Source organism: Doryrhamphus excisus, linkage group LG20, assembly GCF_037039965.1.
Source record: "Doryrhamphus excisus strain RoL-2023G ecotype Guam linkage group LG20, RoL_Dexc_Guam_v1.1, whole genome shotgun sequence".
Classification (NCBI taxonomy): Eukaryota; Metazoa; Chordata; class Actinopteri; order Syngnathiformes; family Syngnathidae; genus Doryrhamphus; species Doryrhamphus excisus.
The window spans coordinates 4,122,862-4,137,720 of NC_136376.1; the positions used below are offsets into that span (position 1 = coordinate 4,122,862).

Consider the following 14,859-nt stretch of genomic DNA (forward strand, 5'->3'; position numbering starts at 1 on the left):
TAGGTGTAATAGTTTGAGTTTTATGTTTCAAAATAATATTTAGATTTTCTTGTCACATAAATTTCTTTATTTTTAAATGTCTTACATATTTGACTGTCCTTTTTGTAAAAGTACAACTTTGTTGTAATGAAATAACATTTTTTTTGTGATATTTTGCCTTTAATTTTGTAATATTTAGACTTAATGCTCATAAAAGGTTGTCATATGTAAGATTTTTCTCAAAAAAATGATGTCTTTGCACTCATAAAATTATTATTTTTTTACTTAAGACTTATTTACTTAAGATTTTTTCCTTGTAAAATTACAACGATGTCATTATGTTAAAATTGCAACTTTAGTCTTACATCACTTTGACAATGTTGTAACATTTTGACTCTTGCCTTATTAAATTGTGGCTTTATTCTCATGTAAAGTTAGGACTTTGGTGTAATATTTTGAGTTATGTTTCAAAATAATATTTTTATTTTCTTGGAACATAATTTTTGTTCTTTATTTTTAAATGTCTTACATATTTGACTGTCCTTTTTGTAAAAGTACAACTTTGTTGTAATGAAATAACATTTTCTTGTGATATTTTGCCTTTAATTTTGTTAAAAAAATGTTCTCATGTTATATTTTTTTCAAAAAAATTATGGCATTGTACTCATCAAAGTAATGATTTTTCTCATAATATTTTGGCTTATTATCATAAAAAAATAAAACTTTAGTATTTTTGTATCGCTATTCATTTTTTTAATTGGAATACTCCTTTGTATGAGTCAAAGCCACCCATCCGATGTTCATGTTTTGGTCATCTGCACGTGTTCCCTCCAGTTGATGCTTTGGAGAAATCGTCATCACTGGCCAGCTGCGACGTGGTGGTGGACAGCGGCGCCGATTCCCACAATGCACCTGCGTCACGGCAGCAGCAGCAGCGAGGCAAACTGTCCAGTCTCGGAAGACTTTTCAAACCCTGGAAGTGGAGGAAGAAGAAGACCAGCGACAGGTTCCAGGATCTCTCCAAAGGTAAGGTTTTTTTTTTTTTTTCATCTTTCAGTGTTTGAGACGTTCGGGTTTTGACCTTGATCGTTCATCTTTGCAGTGTTGGAGAGGAAGATCTCAACGAGGCAAACGAGAGAGGAGCTCATCAAGAAGGGAGTGCTCATTCCGGAACAGGGTTTGTCTGATCCTTCACTCCTTTAACTTAGTAAGACTAATGTTGTAGAGGGGTAGGGTCATGGGTCAAGGTAGAAGCCGTTACATTTTTTGATCAAGCACGTTTATTTATTTACACCACACACATCAGAACCGACTGTTTGCGATGCACCTCAGCGTGTTCATAAAATGCATCGCAAAGCTGAATTTTCTCACAGGTTGCTAAATTAAAGCTTCCAAATTTCGACAGACGAGCCGGTCAGCAGGGAAAATCTGAACGGACACGCCACATCCAGCGTATCGCCAGAGCAGATCAAAGTGGAGATTGAGTCGTTGGTGACGCGACCCGCCGACCAACCCGCCGACCATGCTGCTGACCCTGGGAGAAACGCTGACAAGACAGGTGACTCCTTTTTTTATTTTAATGTTTTTTTTTTGTAAATACTTTTTTAATACTTTTTTTCTACTACTGAAGTGCTGTTATTTTTCTGATGAATGAACCATAAGGTGCCGCTGTTGTTAATGTGAAATTTACAAAACACCCACTGTAAGTTCATGGTGTTTTTTTTGTCCAATCGCTATGAAATTCGATACATACTTTTATGGGGTTGACAAGCATATTTTTTGTAAAATCTTAGCAAGATTGATCAGAAAACATGGCCACCATCAAGCAAAATGTCTACAGTAAGCCGATATATCGGGCCGATATTTTTACTTGAATCGGTATCGGCCGATACGTGTGTGAGTTTGCCGATATATTTTTCCGCCGCATTATTTAAAACTTGAGACCTGTAATATTTGTAATCATTGTCATTTTTTCATATAAATTGAGGTAGCAAAAGCAATATCGGCCCAAGCAAAATCGGCCATCGGCTCAGGGTGATGGCAAAAAATCGGTATCGGCATCGGCCGGAAAAAAACCATAACGGTCGATCCCTAGTCTACAGTATGTGCTCTGTAGCCAAATGGCCATAAAGACAATATCTGTATTAAATTTACCCAGCAAAATGTCTACAGTAAGGATCGACTGATACATCGGCCGGACGATATTTGCGTTTTTTTTTTTTTTTACTTGAATCGGTATCGGCCAATACGCGCGTGAGTTTGCCGATATATTTTTCCGCCGCATTATTTACAACTTGAGACCTGTAATATTTGTAATCATTGTCATTTTGTCATATAAATTGAGGGAGCAAAAGCAGTATCGGCCACAAATATCATCCATCGGCTCAGGGTGATGGAAAAAAAATCGGCATCGGTCGATCCCTAGTCTACAGTATGTGCTCTGTAGCTAAATGGCCATAAAGACAATATCTGTATTAAATTTACCCATCAATCAATAGGAGGGTGCCACAATTGTCATACAGATGAGGTGTTTCTAATTTTACTACTCACCTGCTAACATCTTAACCTTCTACTCCGCTTCTAACCTTCCTCCCGTCCCACTTATTCCATCTCCCGCTTTTAACCACGCAAACGCCCCACTCTGCCCTCCTCATCTGACCCACTCAGAGAGACGTGATTCTAAAACCATCACCCGGGCTGCTCAGTCACGCCCTCGGGACGCTCAAGTTAAAAAACAGCCCAGTGCCGCCACCACCGCCGCCGCCGCCACCCCGCCGCCTGCCTCCTACAAGCCTACGGGTGGCACTGCGACCACAGCCCGGCACAGAGACGCTTCCTCTGTGGCGAAAAGGACTGTTAAACCCCCAGGGAAGCAGGGCTCTGCCACGCGGAGCGCTAATAACGCTAGTCGTGCAATCGGTAAGTGTTGTGTACTTTGACCGCATGCGTGAAGACACACTCGTGCATGGATTCAAGGGACCTGCGGCACTTTTCTTTTCTTTTTCCTCTACACACTGTTTTATTTCACTGTTTTATTTCACTGTTTTGTCTTTAGAGTGTAGTTTACGGTTCTAGAGTCTTGTGTGTCCTCAATAGTGGTCTCCTCTCTAATAGACTCCAAAATAAGCACTTTCTCTTGTTGTCCTCAGCCAAATCCTCTCATCCAAAGAAGATCCAAGGAGGCGGGACAAAAGCCACCACCTCCACGGGCCCGGCTCGCTCTCGACCACCAAAGGACGCTGCAGCACAGAGCGAAAGCGCAGACACCCAGACCGGTCGGAAAGCAGAATCTCGAGCATCCTCGGGTTCTCAGAAAGCCTCCTCAGAGACTCCCAGTCAGCCTGAGGAAGCAAAATCCTCTGATAGCTCGTCTAAAGCTTCCCTCCCTGAGGCTGACGACGCTTCTTCTTCTGCTGCTGCTGCTTCTCAAGAAGACGCTCCAGAGAACCAACCTGCCTGCGGTGATGCTTCTGAAGGAAAAGAGACCCACAAAGACACAACCCCCAAGCCCCCGGCTACTCATTCTCCCCATGTGAACACTGCCACAGAGGACACTTCCTTCACTGAGGCGGACGCTGACAGCAACTCCCAGGAGAAGAAGGAGGAACTAAGAACGGCAGAAGACGGGCATGATACACGGGAGAAAAATGGAGAGTCTGCAGAAGAGACGTGCTCCAGGTGGGTTTTTCTGCAGTGGTTTGTGTGGACTAGTTTGGTGATGTTGACTGTTGAGTCAACCCCAATATGAGACTAGTATGGAAAGAGGAGTTCAGAACCATCAAAAAAGACCGATATACGAATGACAACCTGATCTAAGTAATAAATGTATGTAAACACATTTAAGGTTGATTTACATTCATATTGCTGCCAATCTAGCACCAATCCAGATTTGTTTCTGATTGTGTACACATAAATTGAATCCAGTTTTAATGCATGATTGAAATGATATTGTGACAGGAAGTGAATGAATGTAAATATCCTTTGTGTACGGTCTAGTCCAGTTGAGTCGGACACCGTGAAGCCACACGGCGTGAACACCGAGAACGCCGAGGTGACGGTGATCCCTGATAGGCCGGCGACAGAATGCCAAACCAGCGACTCGGACTCTGATGGACCAATCCTGTACCGTGACGACGAGGAAGAAGACGAGGAGGACGAGTACCTTAACAGTACGGAGATACTTGAACGCGGATCCACTCCTCAGACGAGTGCTTCAGTGTGTTTGACCTCTATTTGTGCCTACGACCACCTCCAGGTTCTCTGGCCAGCAAGATCCGGCGACGAGACACGCTTAACATCAAACTGGGCAACCGGCCCAGCAAGAAAGAGCTGGAGGAGAAGAACATTTTACCTCGGAGCTCCGAGACGGAGAGACACGAGCTCCGTCAGCAGATCGGCTCCAAACTTGTCAGGTGAACTGGGATGTTCCCGTAGATGTGTCATCATGAAGACATCCTTTTTCTACCTGATCCGCACGGAGTCAACGCGGTTTTCTTATTTCAGGAGCTTGAGTCAAAGACCAACCACAGAGGAACTGGAGCAGAGGAACATCCTCAAACGTAAGTCATACCAAAATATACATTTCAGTCACAGTCTGGAATTGAATGAATGAAACCGAACAATTTGGAGTGGCCTTTTATTGTTGCCACCCTAAAGCAAACCTGTGCATTCATGATGCTGTCTAACCAGCTTGATATGCCACACCTGTGAGGTGGATCAATGTGATCTTTGAGCTCAAAATGGCAATGGTTTATTTTCATTTGAACATGCATCAGATTACAATTGAATGCATCCCATAATCAGTTCACAGTTCCACATGTCCAAAAGGAGTAGGAAGAAGCAAAGCTTATTAAATCCTACCCCTCCATCTGGTATTTTTACAATCAGTAACTGTTACATTTGTTCACTTCCTGCTTTCCTAATATAGTTTAAGGTTTTTTTTGTTTGTTTGTTTTTTAATTTTGTAATTTTTTGTCCGATACCGAAGTACGAGGTGATATGACCATACAATGACATAATGGGTACCATAGTAACCGTCAATATAGTGATACGTATATATAGCACATCATGACTGGTTCAAGACTTTTCATCCTTGTATATGGTAATGGTAATGGTTTAATTTCATTTGAACATGCATCAGATTGCAATTGAATGCATCACATAATCAGTTCACAGTTCCACATGTCCAAAAAGAGTAGGAAGAAGCAAAGCTTATTAAATCCTACCCCTCCATCTGGTACTTTTACAATCAGTAACTGTTACATTTGTTCACTTCCTGCTTTCCATAATACAGTTTGTTTTTTTTTTAATTTTTAATTTTGTAATTTTTTGTCCGATACCGAAGTACGAGGTGATATGACCATACAATGACATAATGGGTACCATAGTAACCGTCAATATAGTGATACGTATATATAGCACATCATGACTGGTTCAAGACTTTTCATCCTTGTATATGGTAATGGTAATGGTTTAATTTCATTTGAACATGCATCAGATTGCAATTGAATGCATCACATAATCAGTTCCCAGTTCCACATGTCCAAAAGGAGTAGGAAGAAGCAAAGCTTATTAAATCCTACCCCTCCATCTGGTACTTTTACAATCAATAACTGTTACATTTGTTCACTTCCTGCTTTCCTAATACAGTTTAAGTTTTTTTTTGTTTTTTTTTTAATTTTGTAATTTTTTGTCCGATACCGAAGTACGAGGTGATATGACCATACACCATGTTTAGCAAACATCAACTGCTTGTATTGTTTCTTGAATTGGCTCATCGTTGTGCATTGTTTGATTTCCTTACTCAATCCATTCCATAGTTTGATTCCACATACTGAAATGCTATGGCTTTTTAACGTAGTCCTAGCATATAAGTGTTTCAAATTGAGTTCTTCCCTGAGATCATATTCTCTTGTAGAGAATTATTAGGTTTTTAGCTAATTGTTTATTGGTTAAAAATGGGAGCAAAAACAAGTTTTTATTTTTGAGTGGTGTCATCACATAAAAAACGTACACAATGATACCGAGACATGTTATATTTTCCATATAATAATCCCAACTCTAAATTATACCACTCTAGGGACATTGAACATTAAAGGTTCTTTTGTCCGGGTAGTGCTAACAACGCTCCATCATCACGTTTGACTGGATTTAAAAGGACATATTTATTCTGTGCTGCTATTAAAAGAACATCATTTGCCCGTCAGCATGCGTTGAAGCAACCAAGCGTAATGCTTTCAGCAGAACAAAATATCATCCCAGTCGTAAATAGAAGCGTACTCTTAACGCAGGCTTAGTAGGTGTGAAATGACTGTGTTGTCTGTGTGCTTGCAGAGAAGAATGAAGCCGAGGCGCACGAGGCCAAGCAGGAGCTTAAAAGGAAACTCTCCAGAAAGGTAGCCATGTCTTAGCGCACGTTCTGATGGCCTACACGTGGCCAAGGTAGAAATAAGACCTCATCTTAGCGGTATAGGCTTAGAAATGTGTCTAAAATGGCTTTACATTTAAATTGCAGTCAATCTGAATCAAATCCAAGTAGATTTACATTGTTGTGAAATTGGATCAGATCTGGACTGAATATGGTTCAGATTGTTTACACATGGCAAAATGAAGTGACACTGTCTAAGATGCTCAAAAATTGATAAATTTCATTTTAATTTGCCGAAAAACTTAGAAATGTGTCTAAAGTGGCTTTACATTTAAATTGCAGTCAATCTGAATCAAATCCAAGTAGATTTACATTGTTGTGAAATTGGATCAGATCTGGACGGAATATGGTTCAGATTGTTTACACGTGGCAAAATGAAGTGACACTGTCTAAGATGCTCAAAAATTGATAAATTTCATTTTAATTTGCCGAAAAACTTAGAAATGTGTCTAAAGTGGCTTTACATTTAAATTGCAGTCAATCTGAATCAAATCCAAGTAGATTTACATTGTTGTGAAATTGGATCAGATCTGGACTGAATATGGTTCAGATTGTTTACACGTGGCAAAATGAAGTGACACTGTCTAAGATGCTCAAAAATTGATACATTTCATTTTAATTTGCCGAAAAACTTAGAAATGTGTCTAAAATGGCTTTACATTTAAATTGCAGTCAATCTGAATCAAATCCAGGTAGATTTACATTGTTGTGAAATTGGATCAGATCTGGACTGAATATGGTTCAGATTGTTTACACGTGGCAAAATGAAGTGACACTGTCTAAGATGCTCAAAAATTGATAAATTTCATTTTAATTTGCCGAAAAACTTAGAAATGTGTCTAAAGTGGCTTTACATTTAAATTGCAGTCAATCTGAATCAAATCCAAGTAGATTTACATTGTTGTGAAATTGGATCAGATCTGGACTGAATATGGTTCAGATTGTTTACACACGGCAAAATGAAGTGACACTGTCTAAGATGCTCAAAAATTGATAAATTTCATTTTAATTTGCCGAAAAACTTAGAAATGTGTCTAAAGTGGCTTTACATTTAAATTGCAGCCAATCTGAATCAAATCCAAGTAGATTTACATTGTTGTGAAATTGGATCAGATCTGGACTGAATATGGTTCAGATTGTTTACACACGGCAAAATGAAGTGACACTGTCTAAGATGCTCAAAAATTGATAAATTTCATTTTAATTTGCCGAAAAACTTAGAAATGTGTCTAAAATGGCTTTACATTTAAATTGCAGTCAATCTGAATCAAATCCAGGTAGATTTACATTGTTGTGAAATTGGATCAGATCTGGACTGAATATGGTTCAGATTGTTTACACACGGCAAAATGAAGTGACACTGTCTAAGATGCTCAAAAATTGATAAATTTCATTTTAAATTGCTGAAAATCTGGATCAGATCCAGATTAGACACAATTTTGTTGTTCAGATGGTATAGGACATATATGAACAGCATCATGAAAGTACTGTAGAGACTACAAATGTCTGCTTTGTGTTTTGCAGCTGAGTGTGCGGCCGTCGGTGGCGGAGCTCATCGCTCGAAGGATCCTGCGTTTCAACGAGTACGTGGAGGTCACGGACGCCAAGGACTACGACCGCAGAGCAGACAAGCCGTGGACGCGACTCACGCCTGCTGACAAGGTGTGGTGTATCTCCATTTTTGATCTTCTAATTGTCTTCTGGAGTGATTAGCATGTTGGCTACACGGTCAGGAGATCGGTTCGATTCTCCGCTCGGCCATCTCTGTGTGAAGTTTGCATGTTTCTCCCGTGCAGGCGTGGGTTTTCTCCGGGTACTCCGGTTTCCTCCCACAATTCCAAAAACATGCTAGGTTAATTGGCGACTCCAAATTGTCCATAGGTATGAATGTGAGTGTGAATGGTTGTTTGTCTATATGTGACCTGTGATTGGCTGGCAATCTCGCCCGAAGACAGCTGGGATAGGCTCCATCATACCCCCATGACATTAGTGAGGATAAGCGGCGTAGAAGACGGATGAATCCGCACCAAAGAAGCCTCTTTTTAACCTCCTCTCTCCCAGCCATTCTTTTTGTTCATGGCATGCATTGACGTTTCTTCATAATTTGAACTTTTCACACTGAAATACAAGCCATTCAAAGCAAAGCCAAGCATATGCACAAGCCTGTTTGTTGTATTTGGAACAAAAATGTATTGTAACCACAGAATGTTTATCTGAAACCCAGATTTAGTTGGACGACAGGCATGCCCTCTGCTGCTCAAATATGGTACTGCTCATAATATATTTAAAAAGTGTCATTTGGCTCAAACTAAACACACACATTTGTATTGTTTTTGTTGTTGTTGCATAATTCCTATGCTAACTTTCTATGCTACTTGAGCATAAGGTTTTTTTTATATATATATAAAATTATGTTAGCTAAATTGGAGATTCCAAATTGTCCATAGGTATGAATGTGAGTGTGAATGGTTGTTTGTCTATATGTGCCCTGTGATTGGCTGGCCACCAGTCCAGGGTGTACCCCGCCTCTCGCTCAAAGTCAGCTGGGATAGGCTCCAGCACCCCCCGCCACCCTCGTGAGGAAAAGCGGTAGAAAATGAATGAATGAATAAAATTACGTATCTTAGCTTAATTGGAGACTCCAAATTGTCCATAGGTATGAATGTGAGTGTGAATGGTTGTTTGTCTATATGTGCCCTGTGATTGGCTGGCCACCAATCCAGGGTGTACCCACATACCCACAAGGGCCTTCAAACTGCCGCAAAGCAAACCAGTGAGCGCAGATAAGATAACAAAAACACTTAAGTTGACGGCACGTCAGGAAGGACGGGTGGCCATTGAACTCTTTTTTCACTCGTTTTTTCATTTCTGTGTGTGTTTTTGTGTGGGTTTTTTTTGTGTGTGTCGCCGCTGCAGGCCGCTATCCGCAAGGAGCTCAATGAGTTCAAGAGCAGAGAGATGGAGGTGCACGAAGACAGCAAACATTTTACCAGGTAACGGGGGTGCTTGTGTTGTTATGTCGGCCCGCCGTGGTGTCTTGGAGTGGCTCTCCAGTTAGTTATTATTCACCCATTATCTCGCAAACAACCTATACTTAATTGTAATATTTATTTCACATAAAAATATTTACAAAATAAAACAGATTTGTTTAAACCGTTGTGGAATTTAAAAGGTTTTGGTTTCTGTCTAAATATTTATTGAGAGTAAAATAAATATTAAGAATATATTTTGTATGCATTTTCAGATTCCACCGGCCTTAATAAGTTGGACTTCAGCAATCAAAACCTCCCAAAAAAAAGTCCACCGGACCAACAGACCTGCATTGCAGTCCACTTCTTCTACCTGTATGTCTTCAAGAAGAACAAATACGGGTTTGTCTTTAAGGTCTATGCGGCCAACCTGTGGAACTTTTGCACATATTGTACCTAGAACTGGGAAAGTGGTGTCTCATAAGCAATCCTTTTATTTATTATTGAAAGAAAAAAAACGCTGGCAACTTGCAATGGAGCGCTATTACAGGTTTGAATGTGGCTCAGGAGTTGTATTGCTTTTGTGCTTTCAAAAGGCGGAGAGTGGAGCGAACGACCCTTATTGTGAGTGCCTGTCAAATTGATGTACAGTATATAAAGCGGATGGCCACAAGAGGGCGATATATCATAATTAGTTTGCCAGGTTGCCTTGTAGAACAGTAACAACTTAAAAGACACAAACGTTGTCTGAATCAGTGCAAAAAGTCAATCCCTAAAGTGCTGAAAAGGATTTTTAAGCTTTTAAACATTGCATTCAATCATGTTAGCTTGTGCCAAAAAGCCAATAATACTGGTATAATCTTATTTTGACCCCTCACTTCCTCCCTAAAAAAAAAAAATCCCAAAAAGTTGTGTTCTTCTTTTCTAGTTCCATTTCCCACTTCCACAAACATTCTTTGTTAATGTAATGTTGGCTTGTGGCCGTTATTTCAGCACATTTATGATGCTTTTATAGTATTTCGATAGAAAATGTCGGGTGATCCTGCATTCGGTGCAAGCTAGCTAGCGAACTAGCTAGCTTGGTTGTGCTAAACTGTTTAAAAATCGGAATTGTGTCGACGCAATGCTGCTTACGTCCTAAAAAAATGCTGCTTTTAAGATTAAGATATGCCTTTATTCGTCCCTCAGTGGGGAAATTTGTATTTTCAGTCCTCAAACTAGAATACAAGAATATAATTCCCATGATGTTAAAGCTAGTTAGCTCGCTAATATAAAAGTGCTCTAATTTACAACTTGTTCACACATGCACTTTGTATTTATTCAAATTTTGTGAGTTATTTCTTATCTGGAAATGAATTTGTGTGTGTGTGGTTTTTATTTTTTCCTGACAAAAATTCCAAAATTGAGAGATACCGTACGTTATTGATGACTTTGAGTTTCAAGCTAGCATTCCTGTTGGATTCCTCTTTTTTTTAATCTCCTAAACTACTGACGGAAAACGGCAAACGTAATCAGATCTTCCAATTTGGGGACGACTGTACTGTATTTTGTAAACAAGATCTTTGGTACCACTCAAATAATGAGCCCATAGCCGCACAGCTGTTGGCGTCGTATAAAACTGTTTACATTTGCTGCACGAAATTAATATTATTGATTAAAAAAAAAAATCTTGTCATTTGTATGTGATTAATTTAGGCAAACTCGCATAACAAGTTAGCTAGCCTCGCCATTCAGCTAAGGCAGATACCACTGTGCATTAAATGTGATGACGTCCGAGTCGCAAAGCTGTTAGCTTAGCATAAAATCCTAACCGTTTACTTAAAAGTTGATTAATAGAAATATTGTAATTTTTTTCTCTGATTAATCTAAACAAAGGTAAACGTCAAGAGGCTCGTTTCGCTAGCAAGCTCATCTTCAGTTTTATGCTAAGCTAACATAGCTTGGCCTAGCAACGGTAGGCAGACGCAAAGCTGTTAGCTTAGCATAAAATCGTAACCGTTTACTTAAAAGTTGATTAATCAGAGAAAAATGACAATATTTCTATTCATCTAAGCAAAGGGGGCGGCACGGCGGTCTAGTGGTTAGCGCGCAGACCTCACAGCTAGGAGACCAGGGTTCAATTCCCACCCTCGGCCATCTCTGTGTGGAGTTTGCATGTTCTCATGCGTGGGTTTTCTCTGGGTACTCCGGATTGGCGACTCCAAATTGTCCATAGGTATGAATGTGAGTGTGAATGGTTGTTTGTCTATATGTGCCCTGTGATTGGCTGGCGACCAGTCCAGGGTGTACCCCGCCTCTCGCCCGAAGACAGCTGGGATAGGCTCCAGCACCCCAGCGGTAGAAAATGAATGAATGAATCTAAACAAAGGCAAACGTCAAGAGGCTGGTTTCGCTAGCAAGCTAATCTTCAGTTTTATGCTAAGCCTAGCAACGGTAGGCAGACGCAAAGCTGTTAGCTTAGCATAAAATCGTAACCGTTTACTTAAAAGTTGATTAATCAGAGAAAAATGACAATATTTCTATTAATCTAAACAAAGGCAAACGTCAAGAGGCTGGTTTCGCTAGCAAGCTAATCTTCATTTTTATGCTAAGCTAACATAGCTTAGCCTAGCAACAGTCGGCAGACTAAGCGATCGTCAAGGACCGTTTTGGGGGGCGGAAATAAAAGATACTAGCTTAAAACTGACAATCAAATCCTTATTTGGACATTGTGTATTTCCTCCTGAATGCCTTCCAGATGTGGTGTATGTTCATACAAAGGGGTTCAATTAATAATAATAATAATAATAATAAAGTGTGTTTGGATGAGTCAACCTTGCAGACATAAACCTTTACCCTCTTACGTATCCCGAAAGTATTTTACAAGTCCAAAGCTGAGAAGAAGTCATCCATTGCTGTCAGTGTAGCAGAAACAAGCGTGTAAACATGGTTGCCGCTTCTTGCTTTGTGTGTGTTAGACATGAAGGTAAACGTACAGGAAAACAGTATTTACTTCATGATGATATCTACCATGTATATTGATCATTTTGTACAGAATGTAAATGGATGCATGCGCGTATACAAAACTCGCTTTTACGCTACAATACAAAAAGCTATGACGTCAACGTTTTACACTCTTTTTGACTGCTGTCTTTATTGTGTTTCTTTATTCCGCGTTGGCGATGTTTATGAAAAAGATTGATGTTCTCCTGGCTGCGGTGTTCTTCTCGGAGTTTAGAACATTCTCCCACACACACTTTGGGATTTTAAGGAGGTTCTCAGTCAGGGGTATCCAAAGTGTGGCGCAGGGGGCATTTGCGACCTGTGTCTGTTTTATTATAAGACCGTAGCGTATTCTAAAAATGTAATTTAAAAAAAAAAACTTGGAAGAAACGTGAAAATAACAGCAACAATTTAAAAATCGGTCATTGTATCAGAATAAAGTCAAAATACTAAGAGGAAAAAGTTGGAATTAGGGTTTCCCAATTTTAGCTTTTTTGCCGAAAACCGATATGCCGATACTGTCCAACTCTCAGTTTCTGATACCGATATCAGCCGATACCAGTATGGTGGAATGAACACATACGTGTTGTATACATTTTTATTTTAATTTAAATATCGTTTTTCATGATGGGCAAAAAAATCTGATATCGATCAACACAACCAATCTCACATTTTTATGATAATTATCAGACATCACTAATTGTAATCCAATGAGAAAATGTCATATTTTCTGTAAATAATTTCTTAATAGTATAAAAAATGTCATTTTAGTAGCTTAAAGTCGAAATATTAATGACAAAATACCCAAGTCAATATTATGAGAAACACAAAAGAACGAATCAAGTTGTAATTTTATTTAAACTAAAAAAAAAGTTATGTTAAATTGTTATGTTGCTAGCTGTTGTTCAATAACAATGACAGGAAATAAAATACTATTAAAACAGTTTTAGCATGGAATATACAGTAAAGATTACAGTCCAGTATAGAACCAAAAATGATGCTTAATAATGCTAGTATGTTCATCATTCTGATTAGCTGCAAATATGCCTGTAATCTGGTAGGCACAAAAACACCTCGATTTCTAGTTCTTCCAGAACCTGCACCTATTCCTTGATTTCTAGTTCTTCCTATTCAGCTGTGTTTCTTTGGATTTCGGCTTCCGATGAAAATGTTCTCAGTTAGGACACTTTTAGGACACATTTCTACCATGTACTCCTACCTACGGTAGATATGATACTGCCAAGCTAAAACTCTGAACTCCCAGTGTCACTTCCTGTGTGCCCCCCTCTCCATGCTCAGCTCCCAACACACATGAACATGAGTCTTATTCACGTCTTACTGTATTTTCGTGGATCATGTCGCCTATATTGGGCAACACTACCGTAAAGGTGACTATAGGGGTGTTATTTCATGTATGGAGGGCTCTAATAATGGCAAGAAAACATCGGTTGTAACATTGGTTGTTTTTTTTCTGCTCACTTATCATGCTCGGTTTTTTATATTGTTTTCTAAACTTTCCACTTCAATTTAAAATGTTAGCATTTTCAGGCATGATTAATCCAAAAATGGCACCTTAAATGTCGCCTTTGGTCGAGTCCGAGTGGCTTCCTTCCTGGTTAAAGTTAAAAGGACAATCCCATTAGCTTCGGCTCATTGCAGTTAACGACCGCTGGCCATTAAGCGCGCTGACGGCCCATTATCTGTTCAGTGCGAAGCCACGCGAGCTTGTTAGCGTTAGCTGACATCAGCGTTAATCAACATGTTGATGTCCTGGGAAATGACACTGAACTGAAATAGAAACTTTTTTTATTTGCTCCCATCTTTTTCTGTGGGCACAAAAGTCCAAATTTGTGTTTGTGAGACGATCCATTCACCTCACAGGTTCAGCTGGCCACAATAAAAGGCCACTCTTAAATACGAACGAATCAGTTTATCTGCACACACAGAATTTCCAGCATTTTTTTTCTTGACAAAGTGTCGGCAGAAGAACTTTGGAGTGCAGATGGATTTCAGTCATAACTTTTCCTCTCGTAGGATGACAAGGTAGTTTCCACCCTGGAGGTGTCGGCTGTAACCAGGTCGTTATCTCAAATGAAAAAGTGCGGAAATGAAACATCAGTCTTAAGCCGCCTCAGGCCGACTGGAGTCAGAGGAGGCCTCGTATTACGGACTCCTTCACTTTGGTGTCGTTATTACAAAGAGAGAGGAGGGAAAGGTTATGTAAGCTCATTGTGGTTCGTCTGTGAAAGGGATTTCTGTTTGCTTGTGTCTCTTGGCTGTAATATGCCAACACGACCAGATTGGAAGGCACAAAATAATGATTAGATATTATGTAACCCAAAGAATAACGTGGATCAGTGTTTAATAATAAAGAAATAATAATAAATAAAGCATGTTTTTGGAATGTGGGAGAAACCCACACATGAACGGGGAGAACATGCAAACTCCACACAGATATGGCCCTGGGTGGAATTGAACTCGGGTCTCCTAGCTGTGGGGCCT

The 14,859-nt window shown here is 39.7% G+C and overlaps 1 protein-coding gene across 3 annotated transcripts in view; it reads left to right on the plus strand.

Moving 5' to 3' along the window:
- phactr2 (phosphatase and actin regulator 2) overlaps nucleotides 1–12,491 on the plus strand; it is a 29,393-nt gene extending 16,902 nt beyond the window's left edge. For 2 of the 3 annotated variants that reach the window (XM_078787229.1, XM_058057983.2), the window contains exons 2-13: nucleotides 814–1,005; nucleotides 1,082–1,156; nucleotides 1,385–1,537; nucleotides 2,647–2,898; nucleotides 3,129–3,657; nucleotides 3,976–4,148; nucleotides 4,235–4,391; nucleotides 4,483–4,538; nucleotides 6,313–6,374; nucleotides 7,931–8,068; nucleotides 9,323–9,399; nucleotides 9,651–12,491. In XM_078787229.1, the coding sequence (XP_078643355.1) occupies nucleotides 814–1,005; nucleotides 1,082–1,156; nucleotides 1,385–1,537; nucleotides 2,647–2,898; nucleotides 3,129–3,657; nucleotides 3,976–4,148; nucleotides 4,235–4,391; nucleotides 4,483–4,538; nucleotides 6,313–6,374; nucleotides 7,931–8,068; nucleotides 9,323–9,399; nucleotides 9,651–9,666 (1,880 nt within the window). In that variant the 3' untranslated portion in view covers nucleotides 9,667–12,491. The remainder of the gene's footprint in view (nucleotides 1–813; nucleotides 1,006–1,081; nucleotides 1,157–1,384; nucleotides 1,538–2,646; nucleotides 2,899–3,128; nucleotides 3,658–3,975; nucleotides 4,149–4,234; nucleotides 4,392–4,482; nucleotides 4,539–6,312; nucleotides 6,375–7,930; nucleotides 8,069–9,322; nucleotides 9,400–9,650) is intronic. The other variant, XM_078787230.1, reaches the window with a different exon arrangement.
- The last annotated feature ends 2,368 nt before the right edge of the window (nucleotides 12,492–14,859 follow it).